Genomic DNA, 23,741 nt, shown 5'->3' with positions numbered 1-23,741 from the left:
ACCTAAGTGTATGTAAACTTCCGACTTCAACTGTATTTATAAAAATAAAAACAAATTAAGATATGAATAATCAAAAGATTTAATTGAATAGAATTAACTAATTCAAAGAACGATTTTTTTTATTTAGGCCTAAATGCTCAAGCGCACACATACGTTCTGACTGTCTGCTCAGACTAACAGCCTCACTTGTTGTTCCTGTCAATCAGACGCGTAGTGTCAACCAATGAACCAAAGATGCGTGAGGGAGGCCCGAGCCAACTCACTCACAGCCGAGGAGAGAGATAGGACAGCTGCGAAAACAGCCGGAAAATGAGTTGGAAGCAATGGATGCATTTTAATAATGTAAACAATGTTAGATCACAGTGTAGAATTTGCCGAAACCAAATCTCATATAAAGCCGGTTCTACGCACAACCTACACCGGCATATAGGAACTGTGCACCAAACTGTGAAGCTAGCTGTAGCGGAGCTTCGAGAAACTAGCGGGCCTGCTAGTGATAGTGGTGTAGCCAGCACCTCCACACCTGGAGATGTATCCACTCACTCAAGTAGGCCTACTCCGCGACCCACAGCAACACAGTCTTCTCTGGACCAGGTTATGCCAAACGTCTATGTCTGTAGCAAAGCAAGGCCAAATTGATATTGCATTGGCTAAAATGATTGCCACTGATTTACAGCCATTTTCGATTGTGGAGGACAGAGGTTTTAGAAATTATAGCAATAGTCTAAATCCAATGTACACAATTCCAAGCAGGAAAACCCTTTCAAAATCCCTCATTCCTGTACGAGAGCACACAGGCTTTAGTGCCGGAAAGAGTCCAAAAAGCTACTGCAGTTTGCCTTACCACTGACTGCTGAACATCAAGGGTAACCACTTCTTACATGTCACTTCATTGAAGATTTTTCGATGTCTAGCTGTCTTCTGGACTGCTTTGAGTTCAGCGACAGACACACCTCAGAGAACTTGGCAGAGGAACTGTTGAGAGTGGCCAGAGGATGGCAAGTAGATGGAAAAGTGGTCTGTTGTGTTAGCGACAATGCAGTTAACATAACCAAAGCCATGAACATTTTAAAATGGACCCATCATCCATGTCTTGCCCACACAATCAACCTGATTGTAAGAGATGCTCTGAAGGTGATGAAGCCCACTGTGGACAAAGTGAAAGCAGCTGTGGAATACTTCCACAGGAGCACAGTAGGTGCTGAAAAACTAAAGTCTACACAATGCCAGATGGGGCTGCCTGAGCTGAAGCCTGAACAAGACTGCACTACAAGGTGGAATTCAACATTTTATATGTTGAAGCGGTTTCTTGAGTCAAAGGATGCCATCATCTCTACCCTGGCCATTGTCAATGCACCTGTTGATGCTCTGACCCAAGAGGAATGGGAGGAGGTGTGCAGAGTCCAGGAACCCTTTGAGCAGGTCACTGTGGAGATCAGTGGAGAGAGATACAGTAAGCAGTTATTACTACATCATTATTTAATCCAGTATTATATATGTATATGAGCAGTAGATGAGAATGTAGTATCGGTAGAGAAAACATGAACCTGAACTAATAAGTTACTGTTCTCTCTTTTCAGCTATGTGACAGCCTCAAAAATGATACTCATGTGTAAGGGTCTGCAGCGAATCAGCCAGCCGCCAGAGAAAAGCAAATGTAACCATAGGACATGTGACAGAGTTGATGGACACCCTATGCTCATCAATGGACAGAAAGTTCAACAGAATGGAATATAATCACGTGATATCAGAAACCGCTGCACATGACCCCAGATTTAAGAAATTAGCCTTCAGTGATGCCAGAGACATTGATGAGGCTCTTCAAAGAATAACCTCAGCAGCAGGGAGGGACAGCCCCAGCGGTCAGCTGGCTCAAGCACCAGGGCAACAGAGAGGGTTCAGATAGAGCAGAAGCACCAGCAGTAGTGCCACAAACGTCTGCTGTTTGACGAGAGAGCAACTGGGGATGCAGCACAAAGCAATCCCTCAGCAGATGCCATAATGGAGGTCCAATCCTATTTGGAGGAGCCCCTCCTCCAAAGATCTGCAGATCCTCTGAGCTGGTGGAAGAACAAGGCCTCTGTCTACACACGGCTTACTAAAGTCATGACAGGGAGACTGCATAGTGGCCACATCCGTTCCCTCTGAGGGTCTTCTTGAAAACAGGACAACTAACTACTGAGAAGAAACCGCATCAGCCCCTCGAAAGTGAGGCAGCTTGCATTTCTTAATGCAAATCTCTCATAAAAGCAAAATATGGTCAGCATTTCTGTGTGCTGCTGGTTATAACATGGCAACAAAGAAGAGAGAGGGACCAGTTTAATGTTTTAAGTGGGATGCTGCAGCTTTGCACATTTTTTTTTTCTTCTTTGATATGGTGCAATATTCTATTATGCTGTTCAGATTGTATTCGTTTTGAATGGTCAGATTTATATGCACTTTGTTTATATACATTAAAACGTTGTTATAAGCAAATGTTTAATAGCATTCCTTTTCATAACAAACCAACGCATTTTTAAACACATTGTGGTTAAGGTAGAGTATGATTTCATTTAATTAGAATTGTTTTAACACCAATCATAGTCAAACTATCGCAAACTGTTTGACTTGAAAAAATGCCAGAGCCGTTTGGGAGCCAAAAGATCCGGCTCTTTTTGGTGAGCTGAGCCGAACGAGCCGGCTCACTGAAAAGAGCCAGAATGCCATCACTAAAGGAGACGGGAACGGTTCAGGTTAAACACGTTTTACTCCACCCACATTGCGAACTGCACACTGCAGTCAGGGGTTTCTCACTCTACACCCCCTGGTGCAGGGGGAAGGGCCTGGACTTCATTGAACCAATCACAATAAGTTGCGTGAATCCAAGGGATACGTCAGATACAATGTAATGAATGAAACATCAACTAAATTGGCTACATACGTGCTTCAAAAGTAGCATTACCTCAGCTTCTGAATTGCCAAGTCATTAGGGGAAAGCACTCGAAATACATTTTTAAAAGGAAAACAGTTTGATTAGAATACCATATGCCAAACAATTACATACACAGACAGTGGCGTTCCTTTATTCTCCATCACACAATAAGTGGTGCACAGGTCAATAAAATTAACTTACTTTACATACACAGAAATTGATGAACACCATTTGGGTTCTATCGACACCAAATCAATTTACAAATAAGATACATTGTCCACATAATACATAATGATGTTGTATGATGATCAGTTACATTTACAATACATGTACAAACACATTGGTGAAAGAGTGAGAAAATGGGGATCAAAGGGCAGAAAAATGTACAAACTCATACTACTCAATGATGCACCAAAAAAAGAGCCTATTAGTTTCCTCAAAAGCAAACCAATAAAAGCTCCATAATCATAAAAATAAAACACACTACACACATCATCAGTGTTGAATAATACTGTTCATCTTTAAAAAGACTTTGCCTAAAATCAACTGACCGGAAGCAGAGGAGAAAAACCAAGGCACTATTTCAAAAATTAGAAACACCAATTAGCATCATGTATTGACCTTCACTAAACACAGGACGGAAACCCAATTGTACAGAGTTGACCTCAGCCATTTTTAGAATACTTAAAAAAAAAAAAAAGAGGCCATCTCCAAAAAACATTTAGGTTAGGCTACTAGATATGATCATATGTGGATCTGCTGCTCAGATCCTGTCATTCCATTGGGTCTGTACTGAGGCTGGCAGTGTGGTCCTGTAGGGCCCCTGTAGAAGAAGACCCAAGACCACGACAGCTCTGCCATCCAATACAATTAGAATGAATAGATGCCTGTAGTAATAATTACATTTCTATGGAACCATCAGGCTCAGAGGCCCAGCCCTCACGATGTCCTGAAGAACAGATGTCTGCAGGGTCTTCAGTCTCAGAACAGGAGTGATATCACACAGGCTCTGCTGAACTATGTGCATAGTTTGGAATGAAGCATGCTAATCACATATCGCCCAAATATTTTTCTGAGCTAGTTAAATTCAACTGTGATATTAACCTCGAGTCCTGAGACTATGGCTTTGTTATTTCAATCAGTGATATTGATCTCCTGACTGAAGGGCATGGCTGGTAGGCCGAAGCCGAACAGTGAGGTACGTCAAAGAATAAAGACAAGGATTTAACAGTTATCGCCAGTAGAAAATGCAAAGAGCTAGAGGAATAAATAAACATCAAGACAAGACTCTTCCCTGTGCTTTTAGTATTTCAATATGGTTAGTAAGGCTGCCATGAAACCTGTGTTGGAATGGGGCACGTCCGAAATGGCACACCATTCCCTACCTACTGCCCAACTTTCGACCAAATCCCTATGAGCCCTGGTCAAAAGTAGTGCACTAATCTAGGGATAGTGGTCAGGCTAAGCAGCAGTTGTCTAAGGGGGATGCGGTCTGACACCACTTTGTCATGTTGCCAGGCTAGTGTTAAAAGACATGCATCAGCATCAAAGTGGAATATATAACCTTGCATAAATTCACATCAACAGCAGGAAAAATAAAGGGTAGATAATACTGTGCCGGTCAGGAAAACAGTTCTTTACTTCATAAAAATAAAATTCGCTTTTTTGCTTCTTTTACACTCCTTTACTGGTTGCATGCAGGTAGGCATCTTTGGTCGATACAGAAGGTGGGGAGATGTGTTAGGAGCAGCCAGTCCACTGGGTCTGATGAGTAGAGTAAGAGAAGGTCTGGGATGAAGAGGATGTCTTGGGAGGAATGATGACTTCTGGAGGGAAGGCGTTTGTTTCAGGAGGTCGACGTGGAGAATACAGGGAATTGGAGTGATCATGATGGCTGACTGGTTTCACCGCTGCAGAGACAGGGGGAGGCAGATGCATAAAAAAAGGACATTTAGTAATAAACCAAAGGACCAAAACAAACTGAAAAAGGATACGGTCACCGATCCAAACAGCACAGCAAAACAACAAATGATTAAGACAACAGGTATGAAGAGGTTGGCAATTGACAATAGTTTCTGGGACTATGTGGTGCTATTAGTACAAAACCAATGCCGAGGCCGGGTGTATTGCATTTTGCTTGTTTACTTTCTCTAACCTGGGCAAAATTCTTCAGCACTGCTGAAGGTGTGCAAAGGTAGTTGGTTAATGGTTACGACTATTTGTGACTAGAGAAAACTCATCTTGACGAAACGTCAAAGTGTCATTGGTTGCATGAGCGTGATTCACTGGGCTGTGACCTACGAGCCCTGGCTGGTTGTGGATCACTGGTGCCTCTAGAACCAGGCCTACTCAAACTACTCTGTGATTCTTCAGTGTTTCTATGACCTGGGCCTGGGACCTGTCTGGTCTTTCTACCAGCTCTACTGGTCTGACTGGTGGGAGAGAGGGGAGCTGCTGTAAGGCACCTTGAGGTTGGAGCAGAATGGAAAGAGCTTGTGGATGTCATCTCTGAAGAACTTGATTTGTAAACAACATTGTGTTTTCTACGAACAGAAACCTCAAAGGTTGGCTTTAACACTGGCTTAACAGTGCCCTGTTGGTCCAATATGTTGACTGAAGGGACACAGCAAGACCTGGAAGAGGCCAGATTCTCTATCAATCTGAAATTGAAAGACTTTACTCTGGAGGCAGAGGACGAGGAGCACAAAGTACGATTGGAGAAAAAGGTGCCTTCACGATTAGGGCCTAAAGCCCCCCTGGCACCCCTTACAAAAGCACGGCCAAAAACGGCACAATCCAGGGAGCTGGAAGACCCTCTACGGGAGTCAGACTGGGTGTCATCCTGTTCCTGCCAAGGACTCAGCCCTGCTCGGAACACATCAGTGACACTACGACTTCTAATGGAAGTGGCATCCCTGGGGAGCTTGGCTCCTCCGTGTGGTCGAGGAGCGGTACAGGTAGAGGAGGAAGAGGTATATAGGGGTGGATGAGGGTCAGGATGGAAGGAGGTAGTGGTGGAGGAAGACCGGGTTCTTACAGGGCTGGTGTGGAAGCTGCGGGTGAGGGCTCGGAGGTGATGGGTGGCGGTGCTGGGCACGTTGTTGGTGAGGACCGGACTGGAGCGGGGGCTGTTGCGGCGGGGGCTCTGGCCCGTCTTGGTGCCTAGCTCCTTCGCCCTGGCGCGGCGGGGGCTGCTGCCGAGGCTGTGGGGGGACAGAGGGGCCTCCAGGTCCTCCAGGCGCTGGGTCAGGGCCAGCTTCTGCTGGATGGCCATGCGGAGCAGGGAGTTCAGGGTCTTCTTCTCATCCTCCGCCACCGCTAGCTGCCTCTGCATCTCATCCAGCTGGGTGACATACTGGTCACACCTAGAGACACATGCATGTTAGAGCAACACAATCACACACATTTAGTAGACAGGTTAGACAAACAAATATGTTATAGGAACTGTACAATTAGACAAAACATATAATCTGAATTATATTTTGTATATCTCAACAGCTATGATGAAAACACAGGGAGAGGAAGATGAGACAGACACCGAGTACACAAAACATTAGGAACACCTGCTCTATCCATGACAGACGGACGTGAATCCAGTTGAATCCAGTTGAAAGCTATGACCCCTTATGGATGTCATGTGTTAAATCCACTTCAAATCAGTGTAGATGAAAGGGGAAGAGACAGGATAAAGAAGGATTTTTAAGCCTTGAGACATGGCTCGTTCGTGTGCCATTTAGAGGGTGAATGGGCAAGACAAATGATTTAAAGTGCCTTTGAACAGGGTATGGTTGTAGGTGCCAGGCGCACCGGTTTGAGTGAGTCAACAACTGCAACGCTACTGGGTTTTTCATGCTCAATAGTTTCCAGTGTGAATCAAGAACGGTCTCCCACTCAAAGGAAATCCAGCCAACTTGACAACTGTGGGACGTTTTGGAGTCAACATGGGCCAGCATCACTGTGGAACGCTTTTGATACCTCATAGTCAATACTCCAATGAATTGAGTAGGTTCTGAGGGAAAAACGGTGTGCATCTCAATATTAGGAAGGTGATGGTAATGTTTGGTCAATGAGAAGACCGACAGTAAGCTCACATGAGACAAACCCAAGAGAAAGAGAGAAAGCCAAGAAAATACAAAAAAAGCCAAGTTTAGTTTCTGAATTCGTTGAATAATAGTTACAATTTCTGAGTGAGGTCAACATGACACTGTGGGGAAGTTGCTCTAAATGTCCACTTGGAGGCACCATTACACAAAGTTTACCAAGCCATTTCAAGAGGGTCAGTGCTAAATGCAGTCAGAATCAGACAGGGTCTTTCAAATGCTAGCCCTAATCAAACATCTGCTCATTTACTGCCCCTAGAGAAGAGACCGAGCTTATTGTAGTGTTCATGCCCCGATGAATTGAGGATGTTCTGAGGGCAAACGGGGGTGCAACTCAATATTGTATGTTTTGTACACTCAGTGTATTATGTAATTCTGTGATTGAGCACATAAAAATGTCAAGTGCACACGCAGAGACATACAGGAGGTCCCGTACTGGGAAGAAATGAAATCTACTTTTACCCCAGGTAAACACCCACATCTACTTAGGCCAAACCTTAGAAATACAGAAACCATAGTCCGGAAGTGTAACCAACATCAAGACACAATTAACAAATCCCTTTGTCCTGCCACACACTAATTAAGGATATACATGCCAACACTCAAAACAAATACTGTATCTGCCTACCAACAAACAAAGCACCGCAAGTGAGTCAGGGGCATAGCCTACGTTCTGCACAGGTTCATTCTGTCTCGGTCCACTCTTGGTTGCTAGCAGCTATCCCTACAGAGAGGGGTGGGGAGGGAGAAGGGAACGTTGCGTCGAGTCGCTTTCCCTGTCCCGTCATGACGTACAGGTCGGTCCAGGCTGAGGCTCCAAACAGGGCAGTGCATGTGCGTTCTAATCTGCACGTGAGTCCCGTCATGACGTACAGGTCGGTCCAGGCTGAGGCTCCAAACAGGGCAGTGCATGTGCGTTCTAATCTGCACGTGAGTCCCGTCATGACGTACAGGTCGGTCCAGGCTGAGGCTCCAAACAGGGCAGTGCATGTGCGTTCTAATCTGCACGTGAGTCCCGTCATGACGGACAGGTCGGTCCAGGCTGAGGCTCCAAACAGGGCAGTGCATGTGCGTTCTAATCTGCACGTGAGTCCCGTCATGACGGACAGGTCGGTCCAGGCTGAGGCTCCAAACAGGGCAGTGCATGTGCGTTCTAATCTGCACGTGAGTCCCGTCATGACGGACAGGTCGGTCCAGGCTGAGGCTCCAAACAGGGCAGTGCATGTGCGTTCTAATCTGCACGTGAGTCCCGTCATGACGGACAGGTCGGTCCAGGCTGAGGCTCCAAACAGGGCAGTGCATGTGCGTTCTAATCTGCACGTGAGTCCCGTCATGACGGACAGGTCGGTCCAGGCTGAGGCTCCAAACAGGGCAGTGCATGTGCGTTCTAATCTGCACGTGAGTCCCGTCATGACGGACAGGTCGGTCCAGGCTGAGGCTCCAAACAGGGCAGTGCATGTGCGTTCTAATCTGCACGTGAGTCCCGTCATGACGGACAGGTCGGTCCAGGCTGAGGCTCCAAACAAGGCAGTGCATGTGCGTTCTAATCTGCACGTGAGTCCCGTCATGACGGACAGGTCGGTCCAGGCTGAGGCTCCAAACAGGGCAGTGCATGTGCGTTCTAATCTGCACGTGAGTCCCGTCATGACGGACAGGTCGGTCCAGGCTGAGGCTCCAAACAGGGCAGTGCATGTGCGTTCTAATCTGCACGTGAGTCCCGTCATGACGGACAGGTCGGTCCAGGCTGAGGTTCCAAACAGGGCAGTGCATGTGCGTTCTAATCTGCACGTGAGTCCCGTCATGACGGACAGGTCGGTCCAGGCTGAGGTTCCAAACAGGGCAGTGCATGTGCGTTCTAATCTGCACGTGAGTCCCGTCATGACGGACAGGTCGGTCCAGGCTGAGGCTCCAAAAAGGCCAGTGCATGTGCGTGCTAATCTGCACGTGAGAAGATGGATTGTTGCGGACTGCAGAGTGGTAAAAGGCCTCTAATCTGATTAGACGACACTGTGGTGACAATGTCTAGCACGCGTCCCAAAATGGCAGCCTATTCCCTATTTAGTGCGCTCCTTTTAACCAACACTCATAGGGCTCTGGTTAAAACGTAGTGCAGCATAAAGGTATAGGGCTCCATTGGGACGTGGCAAAACTCTAGTCTACCATGTCATGACACGTCGGACTGTCTCATCTAAACAAGAGCCACAGGAGCACAAACACTAAGCATGACGATTAACTTTAGCTGATTTAAGCTGGAGAACAATTATTTCCACAGGAGGGAGTCTGTCCACTGCTCGGTCTACATCTGCTCACAGCAGCAGTGGTAGGCTAGTCTGTGGATGTAATGTAAAACAAGGCCGACCACAGGACTTTGGACAAATGTCACGCAATATGTACATTTTTGATTGTAGCGTAACACTAATTGATGCACAAAATGTAAATACTTTTTCCTGTGTTATCCTCAGAGATTTAAAATGGAGCGTATCTGTCATGTTTTTGATCATCATGTCTTGTCCCTGTGCTTCCCTCTGCTGGTCTTATTAGGTTCTTTCCCTCTTTCTATCCTTCTCTCTCCTCCTCCCTTTCTCCCTCTCCCGCTCTCTCTCTATCGTTCGTTCCTGCTCCCAGCTGTTTCTCATTCTCCTAACGACCTCATTTACTCTTTCACACCTGTCCCCTATTTTTGCCCTCATTAGAGTTCCTATTTCTTCCTCTGTTTTCCGCTTCAGTCCTTGTCGGATTCTTGTTTGATGTTTGCTGTTCAGTGTCCTTGTTCCGCCCTGTCGTGTTTTTGCCTTCTTCAGATGCTGCATGTGAGCAGGTGTCTAGTGGTCGCGTCTCCAGTCGTTCATCTCTACTGACGAGAGGATTTCAGTTTTCCTGTTTTGTTTTTACCTTAGATATATCAGGAGTATCGTTTTTGTCTAAGACTGGAATAAAGACTCTGTTTCTATTACGTCGCTTTTGGGTCCTCCATCAGCATAACAGAAGAATCCGACCAAGAATGGACCCAGCGACTACGGATTCTCGCAAGACTGCCATCGAGATCCAGGGAGAAATGCTCGGTAGACACGAGCAGGAATTGTCTGCTGCTCGTCATGCCGTTGAGACCCTGGCCGCTCATGTCTCCGATCTCTCAGGACAGTTTCAGAGTCTTCGTCTCGTGCCACCAGCTACTTCCTGGTCTTCCAAGTCTCCGGAACCTAGGGTTAATAACCCACCTTGTTACTCTGGGCAGCCCACTGAGTGTCGCTCCTTTCTCACCCAGTGTGATATTGTGTTCTCTCTCCAGCCCAACACATACTCAGGAGAGAGAGCTCGGATCGCTTACGTCATATCGCTCCTGACTGGTCGGGCTCGGGAGTGGGGCACAGCTATCTGGGAGGCAAGGGCTGAGTGTTCTAACGTTTATCAGAACTTTAAGGAGGAGATGATACGCGTTTTTGATCGTTCTGTTTTTGGGAAGGAGGCTTCCAGGGTCCTGGCTTCCCTATGTCAAGGTGATCGATCCATAACGGATTACTCTATAGAGTTTCGCACTCTTGCTGCATCCAGTGACTGGAACGAGCCGGCGTTGCTCGCTCGTTTTCTGGAGGGACTTCACGCTGAGGTTAAGGATGAGATTCTCTCCCGGGAGGTTCCTTCCAGCGTGGACTCTTTGATTGCACTCGCCATCCGCATAGAACGACGGGTAGATCTTCGTCACCGAGCTCGTGGAAGAGAGCTCGCGTTAACGGTGTTTCCCCTCTCCGCATCTCAACCATCTTCTCCCATCAGCTCAGAGACTGAGCCCATGCAGCTGGGAGGTATTCGCATCTCGACTAAGGAGAGGGAACGGAGAATCACCAACCGCCTTTGTCTCTATTGCGGTTCTGCTGGACATTTTGTCATATCATGTCCAGTAAAAGCCAGAGCTCATCAGTAAGCGGAGGGCTACTGGTGAGCGCTACTACTCAGGTCTCTCCATCAAGATCCTGTACTACCTTGTCGGTCCATCTACGCTGGACCGGTTCGGCTGCTTCCTGCAGTGCCTTGATAGACTCTGGGGCTGAGGGTTGTTTTATGGACGAAGCATGGGCTCGGAAACATGAGATTCCTCTCAGACAGTTAGGGAGGCCCACGCCCATGTTCGCCTTAGATGGTAGTTCTCTCCCCAGTATCAGATGTGAGACACTACCTTTAACCCTCACAGTATCTGGTAACCACAGTGAAACCATTTCCTTTTTGATTTTTCGTTCACCTTTTACACCTGTTGTTTTGGGTCATCCCTGGCTAGTATGTCATAATCCTTCTATTAATTGGTCTAGTAATTCTATCCTATCCTGGAATGTTTCTTGTCATGTGAAGTGTTTAATGTCTGCTATACCTCCTGTTTCTTCTGTCCCCTCTACTCAGGAGGAACCTGGTGATTTGACAGGAGTGCCGGAGGAATATCATGATCTACGCACGGTCTTCAGTCGGTCCAGAGCCAGCTCTCTTCCTCCTCACCGGTCGTATGATTGTTGTATTGATCTCCTTCCGGGGACCACTCCTCCTCGGGGTAGACTATTCTCTCTGTCGGCTCCCGAACGTAAGGCTCTCGAGGATTATCTGTCTGTTTCTCTCGACGCCGGTACTGTGGTGCCTTCTTCCTCTCCCGCCGGAGCGGGGTTTTTCTTTGTTAAGAAGAAGGACGGTACTCTGCGCCCCTGCGTGGATTATCGAGGGCTGAATGACATAACGGTTAAGAATCGTTATCCGCTTCCCCTTATGTCGTCAGCCTTCGAGATGCTGCAGGGAGCCAGGTTCTTTACTAAGTTGGACCTTCGTAACGCTTACCATCTCGTACGCATCAGAGAGGGGGACGAGTGGAAAACGGCGTTTAACACTCCGTTAGGGCATTTTGAATACCGGGTTCTGCCGTTCGGTCTCTCTAATGCTCCAGCTGTCTTTCAGGCATTAGTTAATGATGTACTGAGAGACATGCTGAACATCTTTGTTTTCGTTTACCTTGACGATATCCTGATTTTTTCACCGTCACTCGAGATTCATGTTCAGCACGTTCGACGTGTGCTCCAGCGCCTTTTAGAGAATTGTCTCTACGTGAAGGCTGAGAAGTGCGCCTTTCATGTCTCCTCTGTCACTTTTCTCGGTTCTGTTATTTCCGCTGAAGGCATTCAGATGGATCCCGCTAAGGTCCAGGCTGTCAGCGATTGGCCTGTTCCTAAGTCACGTGTCGAGTTGCAGCGCTTTCTCGGTTTCGCTAATTTCTATCGGCGTTTCATTCGTAATTTCGGTCAAGTGGCTGCCCCTCTCACAGCTCTGACTTCTGTCAAGACTTGCTTTAAGTGGTCCGGTTCCGCCCAGGGAGCTTTTGATCTCCTCAAGAAGCGTTTTACATCCGCCCCTATCCTTGTTACTCCTGACGTCACTAAACAATTCATTGTCGAGGTTGACGCTTCAGAGGTGGGCGTGGGAGCCATTCTGTCCCAGCGCTTCCAGTCTGACGATAAGGTTCATCCTTGCGCTTACTTTTCTCATCGCCTGTCGCCATCGGAACGCAACTATGATGTGGGTAACCGCGAACTGCTCGCTATCCGCTTAGCCATAGGCGAATGGCGACAGTGGTTGGAGGGGGCGACCGTTCCTTTTGTCGTTTGGACTGACCATAAGAACCTTGAGTACATCCGTTCTGCCAAACGACTTAATGCACGTCAAGCTCGTTGGGCGTTGTTTTTCGCTCGTTTCGAGTTCGTGATTTCCTTTCGCCCGGGGAATAAGAACACCAAGCCTGATGCCTTATCCCGTCTCTTTAGTTCTTCTGTGGTTTCTACCGACCCCGAGGGGATTCTTCCTGAAGGGCGTGTTGTCGGGTTGACTGTCTGGGGAATTGAGAGACAGGTAAAGCAAGCACTCACTCACACTACGTCGCCGCGCGCTTGTCCTAGTAACCTTCTGTTTGTTCCTGTCTCTACTCGTCTGGCTGTTCTTCAGTGGGCTCATTCTGCCAAGTTAGCTGGCCACCCCGGCGTTCGGGGTACGCTTGCTTCTATTCGCCAGCGGTTTTGGTGGCCTACTCAGGAGCGGGACACGCGCCGTTTCGTGGCTGCTTGTTCGGACTGCGCGCAGACTAAGTCAGGTAACTCTCCTCCTGCCGGTCGTCTCAGACCGCTTCCCATTCCTTCTCGACCATGGTCTCACATCGCCTTAGACTTTATTACCGGTCTGCCTTCGTCTGCGGGGAAGACTGTGATTCTTACGGTTATCGATAGGTTCTCTAAGGCGGCACATTTCATTCCCCTCGCTAAGCTTCCTTCCGCTAAGGAGACGGCACAAATCATCATTGAGAATGTGTTCAGAATTCATGGCCTCCCGTTAGACGCCGTTTCAGACAGAGGTCCGCAATTCACGTCACAGTTTTGGAGGGAGTTCTGTCGTTTGATTGGTGCTTCCGTCAGTCTCTCTTCCGGATTTCATCCCCAGTCTAACGGTCAAGCAGAAAGGGCCAATCAGTCGATTGGTCGCATTTTACGCAGCCTTTCGTTTCGAAACCCTGCGTCTTGGGCAGAACAGCTCCCCTGGGCTGAGTACGCTCACAACTCGCTTCCTTCGTCTGCTACCGGGCTATCTCCGTTTCAGAGTAGTCTTGGTTACCAGCCTCCTCTGTTCTCGTCCCAGCTCGCCGAGTCCAGCGTTCCCTCCGCTCAGGCTTTTGTCCAACGTTGTGAGCGCACTTGGAGGAGGGTCAGGTCTGCACTTTGCCGTTACAGGGCGCAGACTGTGAGAGCCGCCAATAAACGTAGGATTAAGAGTCCTAGGTATTGTCGCGGTCAGAGAGTGTGGCTTTCCACTCGTAACCTTCCCCTTACGACAGCTTCTCGCAAGTTGACTCCGCGGTTCATTGGTCCGTTCCGTGTCTCTCAGGTCGTCAATCCTGTCGCTGTGCGACTGCTTCTTCCGCGACATCTTCGTCGCGTCCACCCTGTCTTCCATGTCTCTTGTGTCAAGCCTTTTCTTCGCGCTCCCGTTCGTCTTCCCTCCCCCCCTCCCGTCCTTGTCGAGGGCGCACCTATTTACAAGGTACGGAAGATCATGGACATGCGTTCTCGGGGACGTGGTCACCAGTATTTAGTGGATTGGGAGGGTTACGGTCCTGAGGAGAGGAGTTGGGTTCCATCTCGGGATGTGCTGGACCGTTCGTTGATTGATGATTTCCTTCGTTGCCGCCAGGGTTCCTCCTCGAGTGCACCAGGAGGCGCTCGGTGAGTGGGGGGGTACTGTCATGTTTTTGATCATCATGTCTTGTCCCTGTGCTTCCCTCTGCTGGTCTTATTAGGTTCTTTCCCTCTTTCTATCCTTCTCTCTCCTCCTCCCTTTCTCCCTCTCCCGCTCTCTCTATCGTTCCGTTCCTGCTCCCAGCTGTTTCTCATTCTCCTAACGACCTCATTTACTCTTTCACACCTGTCCCCTATTTTTGCCCTCATTAGAGTTCCTATTTCTTCCTCTGTTTTCCGCTTCAGTCCTTGTCGGATTCTTGTTTGATGTTTGCTGTTCAGTGTCCTTGTTCCGCCCTGTCGTGTTTTTGCCTTCTTCAGATGCTGCATGTGAGCAGGTGTCTAGTGGTCGCGTCTCCAGTCGTTCATCTCTACTGACGAGAGGATTTCAGTTTTCCTGTTTTGTTTTTACCTTAGATATATCAGGAGTATCGTTTTTGTCTAAGACTGGAATAAAGACTCTGTTTCTATTACGTCGCTTTTGGGTCCTCCTTCATCAGCATAACAGTATCCACTTGCAAGGCTGAATGAAAACAGTGCTTCTCCAACTCAGGTCTCTAGATTGGTGTTATTCTCTGTGATTGTGAATATATACTGAACAAAAATATAAACGCAACAACTTCAATGATTTTGCTGAGTTATGAGTTACAGTTCAAATAAGGAAATCAGTCAATTCAAATTAAATTAATCAGGTCCTAATCTATGAATTTCAGGCCCACCCACTTGGGACCCAGCCCCAGCCAATCAGAATGAGTTTCTCCCCAAAAAATGGGCATTATTACAGACAGAAATACTCAGTTTCATCAGCTGTCCAGGTGGCTGGTCTCAGACAATCCCGCAGGCGAAGGTGAATGTGGAGTTCTTGGGCTGGCGTGGTTACATGTTGACATTGGAGGCGGCTTATGGTAGAGAAATGAACATTACATTCTCTGGCAACAGCTCTGGTGGACATTCCTGCAGTCAGCATGCCAATTGCACGCCCCCTCAAAACATGAGACATCCATAGCGTTGTGTTGTGACACAAAACTGCCCATTTTAGAGTGGCCTTCTATTGTCCCCAGCACAAGGTACACCTGTGTAATGATCATGCTGTTTAATCAGCCTCTTCATATGCCACACCTGTCAGGTGGATGGATTATCTTGGGAAAGGAGAAATGCTCACTAACAGGGATCTAAACAAATTTGTGCACAAAAGGAGAGAAATAAGCTTTTTGTGTGTATAGAACACTTCTGGGATCTTTTATTTCAGCTCATGAAACATTGGACCAACACTTTACATGTAGTGTTTCTATTTTTGTTCAGTATGAAAGGAGAGTAAATAAAATGACTGTACCTGCTGGTGAACATGACCCTCAGTGAAGAGAAGGTGGCAGCGTCCTCCTTCAGGGCTTTGAGCTCATTCCTGAGCTTCACCATGGTCTCAGACACCATGCTCTTCTCTGTCTCGTACTTGGTCTTCAGGTTGCTCAGAGCCAACTCTGCCGTCTGGAATAGAAACATTATGGCTTGTTTGATTGTTTTTTTCCCCAGCTGTAATATCAAGAACAAAACACACTTCAAAGTTTACCTCTCATCTGTCAGTGCAACTTAACAAAAACAACGACCATGATTGTATAGATGGGACACTGGTAATTTTGGCACTCTATTTAGATTTAGTCTAGTCGTAGTCATTTTGACTAAATAAGTATTAGTCAAATTTTTGTCAGTTGAATACTGATTTAGTCCATTTGCCGTCAAAATTACAAAAACAGTGGGCCATTTTAGTCAACTATATTCCCTTTTTAGTCACATCACATTTATATTGCCTCATTAACCTCTAGTAAACAGAAATCACTGACTGCCATGTGCACAAACGTACATAACCTTGTCCTACCAACATATTGTTCTGCATACCACCCTATTCTCTTCCCAACAGCAGAAATATGACAAACATGTATAAGAATTATCTGGCCATGTAAATTCCTAATTCAGCCTACATAGATATTGCACATTACATACAAACCAAACGTGCGTAAGAGAGAGAGACAGCTTCACAGTCACCAGATGGTGCCGCAAAGTAGTATGGGTTGCACCTCCGTCACTAAACTTCAAGTCCGAATCGAGTCCAAAGTCCCCGTGCTCGAGTTCAAGTCACGAGTCCCTATGTCTGAAGTCCGAGTCCCAGTGCTCGAGTCCTGGTCCAAGCGCTCAAGTCTGAGTCACTAGGTCCACATTTACTCAAAATAAAAGTTATATACCCAGTCAGACAGTGTAGAACAAAGAGGAACTGAGTCAAATTGTTTGCTTCCTTTTTCCTTTCTTTCTGTGCCACCAAATGTTTGCATATAGGCTACTGGTAATGTCACCAGGGTCACGTTCAGTTGCATAACATTTTCCAACATTGCAGATAGAAATTCAATGAATCGAACCAACGTTATTCCGTTTCAACATGTCAGAGAGGCATGTTTGCTCTACATAGCCTATTTCTATCTGAATGTTCCAAAACGTTGCGTCCCGCTGAACGCGCCCCCAGGTTGTTATCTATAGCTAGCTAATGACGTAACATGACTGAACAAGGTGTAGCCTAAACATATGGTTAAACGATCCGGTCCGCAAGTAGCCTTGTTTTAGGAACGGCCCGCGATATGCTTTATGAATGTAAAATGCAGGCCCCCAGAGTGGGCAGTGGTCTAAGGCACTAGAGATTCTGGGTTCGCATTGCCACTAGAGATTCTGGTTCGAGTCCAGTCTCAGTCGTAGCCGGCCGCGACCGGGAGACCCATGGGGCTGCACACATTTGGCCCAGCGTCGTCAGGGTTAGGGGAGGATTTGGCCGGCTGGGATGTCCTTGTCTCAATGCGCACTAGCGACTCCTGTGGCGGGCCGGGCGCAGTGCACGCTGACACGGTTGCCAAGTGCACAGTGTTTCCTCCGACACATTGGTGCTGGCTTCCGAGTTAGGTGGGCATTGTGTCAAGAAGCAGTGCAGCTTGGTTGGGTTGTGTTTCGGGGACACCCGGCTCAACCTTTGCCTCTCCCAAGTTCGTATGGGAGTTGCAACGATGAGACAAGACAACTGGATACCATGAAACTGAGGAGAGAAAAAAAGGGCTAAAATAAATAAAACAAATTACTAATCAAAATTCGATTACAAAAAAGTAAAAAATGCACAATAGAAAGACATTTTTTTAGAGCCGGTATTACAGGTCCTATCTTTTGAACGGTAAGGGTTAGAATCAATCTGTTCTCTCTGAGGAAAACAGGGAGGCTTGGCTACAGAACCTGGCTATGAAATGCAGTGGGGAAAGTGGGAGGGAAATTCAAAGACTGTTTTTCTCTCCCTTGAGCATAGAAAAGCAGGCAGTCTTTTCACAGTGTTACGTTACAGCCTTACTCTAAAATGGATTAAATCATTTCCCCCCGTCAATCGACACACAATAACCCCTTATGACAAAGCAAAAACAGGTTTAGAAATTTTTGCAAATATAATTCAAATAAAAAACAGAAATACCTTATTTACATAAGTATTCAGACCCTTTGCTATGAGACTCAAAATTTAACTCCGGTGCATCCTGTTTCCAATGATCTTTCTACAACTTGGAGTCCACCTGTGGTAAATTGAATTGATTGGACATGATTTGGAAAGGCACACACCTGTCTATATAAGGTCCCACAGTTGACAGTGCATGTCAGAGCAAATACCAAGCTATGAGGTCAAAGGAATTGTCTGTAGAGCTCTGGAGACAGGACTGTGTCGAGGCATAGATCTGGGGAAGGGTACCAAAACATTTCTGCAGCATTGAAGGTCCCTAAGAACACAGTGGGCTCCATCATTCTTAAAATGGTAGAAGTTTGGAACCACCCAGACTCCACCCAGGCAATTGGCCTCGGTCAGGGAGGTGAACAAGAACCAGATGGCCACTCTGATAGAGCTCCAGAGTTCCTCTGTGAAGATGGGAGAACCTTCCAGAACGACAACCATCTCTGCAGCACTCCACCAAATCAGGCCTTGATGGTAGAGTGGCCAGACGGAAGCCACTCCTCAGTAAAAGGCACATGACATGGAGTTTGCCAAAATGCACTTAAAGGAATCTCAGACTATAAGAAACAAGTATCTCTGGTCTGATGAAACAAAGATTGAACTCTTTGCCCTGAATGCCAAGCGTCTTGTCTGGAGGAAACCTGGCACCATCCCTACGGTGAAACATGATGGTTGCAGCATCATGCTGTGGGGATGTTTCTCAGCTGAAGGGACTGGGAGACTAGTCAGGATCGAGGGAAAGATGAACGGAGCAAAGTACAGAGAGATCCTTGATGAAAACCTGCTCAGAACCTCAGACTGGGGCGAAGGTTCACCTTCCAACAGGACGACGACCCTAAGCACACAGCCAAGACAATGCAGGAGTGGCTTTGGGACAAGTCTCTAATGTCCTTGAGTGGCCCAGCCAGAGCCCGGACTTGAACCTGATCGAACATCTCTGAAGAGACCTGACAATAGCTGTGCAGCAACGCTCCCCATCCAACCTGATAGAGCTTGAGAGGATCTGCAGAGAAGAATGGTAGAAACTTCCCAAATACAGGTGTGCCAAGTTTGTAGCATCATACCCAAGAAGATTCAAGGCTGTAATCACTGCCAAAGGTGCTTCAACAAAGTACTGAGTAAAGGGTCTGAATACTTATGTAAATGTCATATTTCTGTTCTATTTTTAAACACATTTGCAAAAAATTCTAAAAAAAACAAACAGTTTTTGCTTTGTCATTATGGAGTATTGTGTGTAGATACGTTGATTACTTTCTGCAAATCCTATGCGTTTTCCACATTGATTCAACTTCATCACATTGCATAGTTTGGTTGAAATGACATGGAAACACTGATTCATCCAGGTTTTGCCCAGTGGGAATGCTGTGATTGTTTTTTAACCCGGCAAAGGGTAGCTAATCAGAAGGCAGACTGGTTAGCTACGGGGAAGCAAGAGAGTTGTCTGCGCGATGTGTATAATCAGAGGCGGAGCCTGTCTGTCTGTAGCTCACCAGCTGATGTAGGCTGTAGCGTGGGCTGCGCATCGGTGCTGCTCATATTAATTGTGCTCATCACTGGAAAGCTCTCAATCTCTCCAAAAACTCTTGTCCTGTCCACTTAGTAGTAAGATAATTTTGTCTAGTGTCGTTTTAGTCAACTGAAATGAAAGATCATTGGTTCTATTTAGCCAGTTATAGTCTTGTCAATTGTTTCACGAATATTTGTCACTATTTTTATTGACAAAATTAACACAGGTGGGACATATTTGTAGCGATGAAAATATCAACCCTGTAATTAAACAGAAGCAAGGACTACAGCATGTACCCTGTCAAAGCAAATGACCAAGAATATATTGGTAAACATCTTCAGTATCAGTACAGTCAGACATGATACTGCTTACTGCTTAATGAGGCTTGGAAGCTTTACTGAATTCAATAATTATTCTAGCAGTGTGCCACTGTGGAGAACAAAGAAAGCGTAAGCAGAAGTGTAATCATATTAAGTTAATAAATATTATAGTTCTGTCTACATTTCTCACAGTAGAAAAGGAGAGAGCCAGCATCTGAATTCAGTGGCTAACCCGTGACAGAGAGGCTACCCTAATCGAGCAAAGATTAGCCTTACAGTGTGTGTTTGCGTGTGAGAGAGCAAGTGAGTGAGAGAGAGCAAGTGAGAGAAAGAGAGAGAGTGAGAGCGAGGAGTGGTTGACAGCAGAATCAGGTCAGCCATGTCGGGATGCATACAGAGTAGAGGGGAGAAAGGAGCAGTGTACTGGGAGCTCTCTGAGGAAGACGTCATCATTCTCCAACTACAGCTCTCCATCTCTACACTCAGACCATCCAATGACGTCTAGCCTACCCCTTCCCCCTCTTCTTGGTGAATATCATTTCAGCTGTTCATGGAAAAAATAAATATTGATCGCAAAAAAAGATTAAAGAGTGAATTGAACAGAGGAACGTGCCCTGCAGGCAGACTGGTGGATCTAGCAGTCAGAAGGGGTTTATTGACAGAAAGCTGGAGCAAAACTTTACTGTTGTTGCTATGGGTCAGATACCCAAGGAAATAGAACAGGATGAAAACCTTCACAGCAAAACAATGGAGAAAGACCAGAGGAAGTCCTATTAAATGTTCAGTTGTTATCGAGTTAGAATGTTCTCTACCGACTTTGGTCTGAGGATTACAGGTCATGGATTGGTCAGGCTGAGAGTCAAACCCTGAATGGAAGAATAGGGAATTAAACTTATTTTCAACACTAAAAGAGACACCACTCATTGATGACCAATTTCAAGATCAATAGTGATTTACCTTTCGGGGTCTGACTGGTTGTGTGTGTCCTGTGTGTGTGTGTGTGTTCAACTTGGCGTGCCCATTGAGGGATTTGTCTGCAGTGCTGTACCTGTTTGTTGGCTTTGAGGACCGTCCTCAGAGTGGCGATCTGCTCTCTCTTGGTGCTGAGGAGAGACTTGAGCTTCAGCACCTCCTCCATGAGGGCCTCGCTTTCCAGCTCCCCTCCGCAGCTGATCCCTCCCGAATAGGGCAACGTACCCCTCTGGCGACACAGGTCCACCGCCACCTGGGACAGGCAGTTCACAAACCATGAATGATTGTGCTAGTATCGTTATTAGGTATTACTTTCAGTTTCACTAAAGTGATGGACCACTCAGCACGACACGTGTTAGAATTGGTTATCGTCCCAGCCTTTATCAAAGTTTATCAACCGAAACAAAGCAAGGATGCCAAAATGATCCTCATAAAGGAGGAAAAATAACCGCAATTGAAATATTATTACATATGTAGTCTTAGTGGTCTACTACTCTCTACAATCTACAGATATCCGCTTTCCCGATCGATGCCAAGCGCCAGACAAGCTGCTTAAAAGCTTTCGGAGGCCAAATAACACATTCTGTACTGTGGGATCAGAATTGAGCAGACTATGACCTTACTGAAGTGGCCATTAAATATGCATGTTGAGTGGAAGACAATATGGCGGCGGCACTCGTACCTGGAGGTGTTTGATCTGGCAGCGGATGACAGCCACCAGGTTGCGGACGTTGGACGGGTCCCTGAAGTCCATGGTGGGGGAGCTGGGGCAGACTGGGGCGGGGGAGTTGTCACGGGAATCCTGGGGAGTACCAGGCCTGCTGTCTCCATCCCCTCCATGCACTGCTTTCGCAAACAACTCATTGGAGCGTCGCTTGTTACGTCCATGATGGGGATGGGGATGGGGGTGCAGGTGGTTGGACTTCCCTCCACTCCCCCCTGACTGGCCCCTGGCACCGTCGCGGTAGTAGTCTAGGGTGACACGTTTGGGCGTGAGGTTGTTGCACACACAGATGTGGTGGTAGAGGTTGGCCAGCTCCTCAGAGAAGGCCAGCAGCTCCTCCTGTGCCATGCTGAGATGACCCTCAGAATCAGTAGCCACTTTCCTCGTCGCTCCGATCTCCTTCTCCAGCTCGCTGATGCGCTCCTGGTCCTGCCGGCTGGACTTGATGCACTGGCGGATCTTCTCAGCCAGCTCATGGGCCTCTCCCCTCCACCGCTCCTTCTCCTGCCGGCAGCGCTGCTCCAGGGCTGAGTAACGTTTCCCTGCCTGGGACAGCTCCTCACGCAGCTTCAGCAGCTCCTCGCCGGCCGCCTTCATCCGGGCCTCCAGCACCTCTGTGCTCTTCACGTCCAGCTCATAGTCGTAGTCATCCACCCCGTTCTCCAGGGTCCTGGTTCTCCCGTCCCCCTGGTCGCCAGCCGCCTTCCCCTGGGGCAGGATGTGTTTCTGCAGCTGCACGGCCTCCAGCTGCTGGGTCAGGGAGCCAACCTTGTCTTCCTGCTCACTGAAGGCCTGCTGGGACAGCTCCAACTGCCTCTGGAGGTCCTGGACCGTGTTGGCCAGACCAGTCTTATCCCTCTCAGCCTAGAGAAAGAGACATGGAGAAACAGAAAATAAGACTAAAACATATTTGCTTGAAAGAGGCATTATAGCTACAGTACCAGTCAAAAGTTTGGACACACCTACTCATTCAAGGGTTTTTCTTAATTTTTACTATTTTCTACATTGTATAATAATAGTGAAGACTTCAAAACTATGAATCAACATATATGGAATCATGTAGTAACTAAAAAAAGTGTTAAACAAATCAGAAAATATTTTATATTTGAGATTCTTCAAAGTAGCCACTGATGGACATTTTCTACGTTTTTCTTATAACGAATTTCTTATTTTCTTTATGTTCTATTTATGTGCTGTTCTATAAACCAATTTCTGTGTTCTTGCAAGTGGCTAACTGAACGAATCCTCACTATCAGTAGCTGCAATTTGGCAGTACGCCCTAATTGGTTAAAAAACAGCTCAAATAAACAAAGACCATCATTACTTTAAGACATGAAGGTTAGTCAAAACCCGGAAAAATTCAATTACTTTTAAAGTTTCTTCAAGTGCAGTCGCAAAAACCATCAAGTGCTATGATAAAACTGGTTCTCATGAGGACCGCCACAGGAAAGGAAGACCCAGAGTTACCTCTGCTGCAGAGAATAAGTTCATTAGAGTTAACTGCACCTCAGATTGCAGCCCAAATAATTGCTTCACAACGTTCAAGTAACAGACACATCTCAACATCAACTGTTCAGAGGAGACTGAGTGAATCAGGCCTTCATGATCGAAAAGAAACCACTACTTAAGGACACCACTACTAAAGGAAACTACTAAAGAAACCACTACTAAAGGACACCAATAAGAAGAGATTTGCTTAGGCAAAGAAACACAAGCAATGGACATTAGACCGGTGGAAATGTTTGATTTTTGGTTCCAACCGCCGTATCTTTGTGAGACGCAAAGTAGGTGAACGGATGATCTCTGCATGTGTGGTTCCCACTGTGAAGCATGGAGGTGTGATGTTGTGGGGGTGCTTTGCTGGTGACACTGTCAGTGATTTATTTAGAATTCAAGGCACACTTAACCAACATGGCTACCACAGCATTGTGCAGCGATACTCCATCCCATCTGGGTTTGCACTTAGTGGGACTATAATTTGTTTTTTTAACAGGACAATTATCCAAAGCACACCTCCAATCTGTGTTAGGGTTATTTGACCAAGGAGAGTGATGGTGCTGCATCAGATGACCTGGCCTCCACAATCACGTGATCTCAATCCAATTGAAATGGTTTGGGATGAGTTGGACCACAGAGTGAAGGAACAGCAGCCAACATGTGCTCAGCATGTGCGTACTCCTCCAAAAGCATTCCTCATGAAACTGGTTGAGAGAATGCCAAGAGTGTACAAAGATGTCATCAAGGCAAAGGGTGGCTACTTTGAAGAATCTAAGATATATTTTGATTTGTTTAACACTTTTTTGGTTACTACATGATTCCATATGTGTTATTTCATAGTTTTGATGTCTTCACTATTATTCTACAATGTAGAAAATAGTGTAAAAAAAGAAAAGAAAAACCCTTGAATTAGTAGGTGTGTTCAAACCTTTGACTGGTA

General features: G+C 46.6%; 2 protein-coding genes across 5 annotated transcripts in view; one reads left to right on the top strand and one right to left on the bottom strand.

Moving 5' to 3' along the window:
• Positions 1 to 258: 258 nt before the first annotated feature.
• On the top strand, positions 259 to 2,375 carry LOC129860789 (zinc finger BED domain-containing protein 4-like). Its single transcript, XM_055931530.1, has 2 exons — positions 259 to 1,453; positions 1,581 to 2,375. Exons 1-2 carry the CDS (start codon positions 907 to 909, stop codon positions 1,586 to 1,588), a joined length of 555 nt encoding a protein of 184 aa, XP_055787505.1. The 5' UTR covers positions 259 to 906; the 3' UTR covers positions 1,589 to 2,375.
• A 665-nt stretch (positions 2,376 to 3,040) lies between these two features.
• LOC129860788 (protein bicaudal D homolog 2-like) overlaps positions 3,041 to 23,741 on the bottom strand; it is a 32,547-nt gene continuing 11,846 nt past the window's right edge. For all 4 annotated transcript variants that reach the window (XM_055931529.1, XM_055931526.1, XM_055931528.1 and 1 more), the window contains exons 6-10: positions 21,263 to 22,168; positions 20,657 to 20,833; positions 15,595 to 15,746; positions 5,949 to 6,276; positions 3,041 to 4,821 (exon numbers count right to left, since the gene is read on the bottom strand). In XM_055931529.1, the coding sequence (XP_055787504.1) occupies positions 4,816 to 4,821; positions 5,949 to 6,276; positions 15,595 to 15,746; positions 20,657 to 20,833; positions 21,263 to 22,168 (1,569 nt within the window). In that variant the 3' untranslated portion in view covers positions 3,041 to 4,815. The remainder of the gene's footprint in view (positions 4,822 to 5,948; positions 6,277 to 15,594; positions 15,747 to 20,656; positions 20,834 to 21,262; positions 22,169 to 23,741) is intronic.

The sequence above is a fragment of the Salvelinus fontinalis genome, chromosome 8 (genome assembly GCF_029448725.1).
Source record: "Salvelinus fontinalis isolate EN_2023a chromosome 8, ASM2944872v1, whole genome shotgun sequence".
Taxonomy (NCBI): Eukaryota; Metazoa; Chordata; class Actinopteri; order Salmoniformes; family Salmonidae; genus Salvelinus; species Salvelinus fontinalis.
The sequence above is the reverse complement of the archived record's forward strand: the minus strand, read 5'-3'. Positions and strand labels throughout refer to the sequence as shown.

Bases quoted from the DNA above. Each gene is read 5' to 3' on its own strand.
- LOC129860789 (XM_055931530.1), top strand. From the start codon at position 907: ATGTCTAGCTGTCTTCTGGACTGCTTTGAGTTCAGCGACAGACACACC.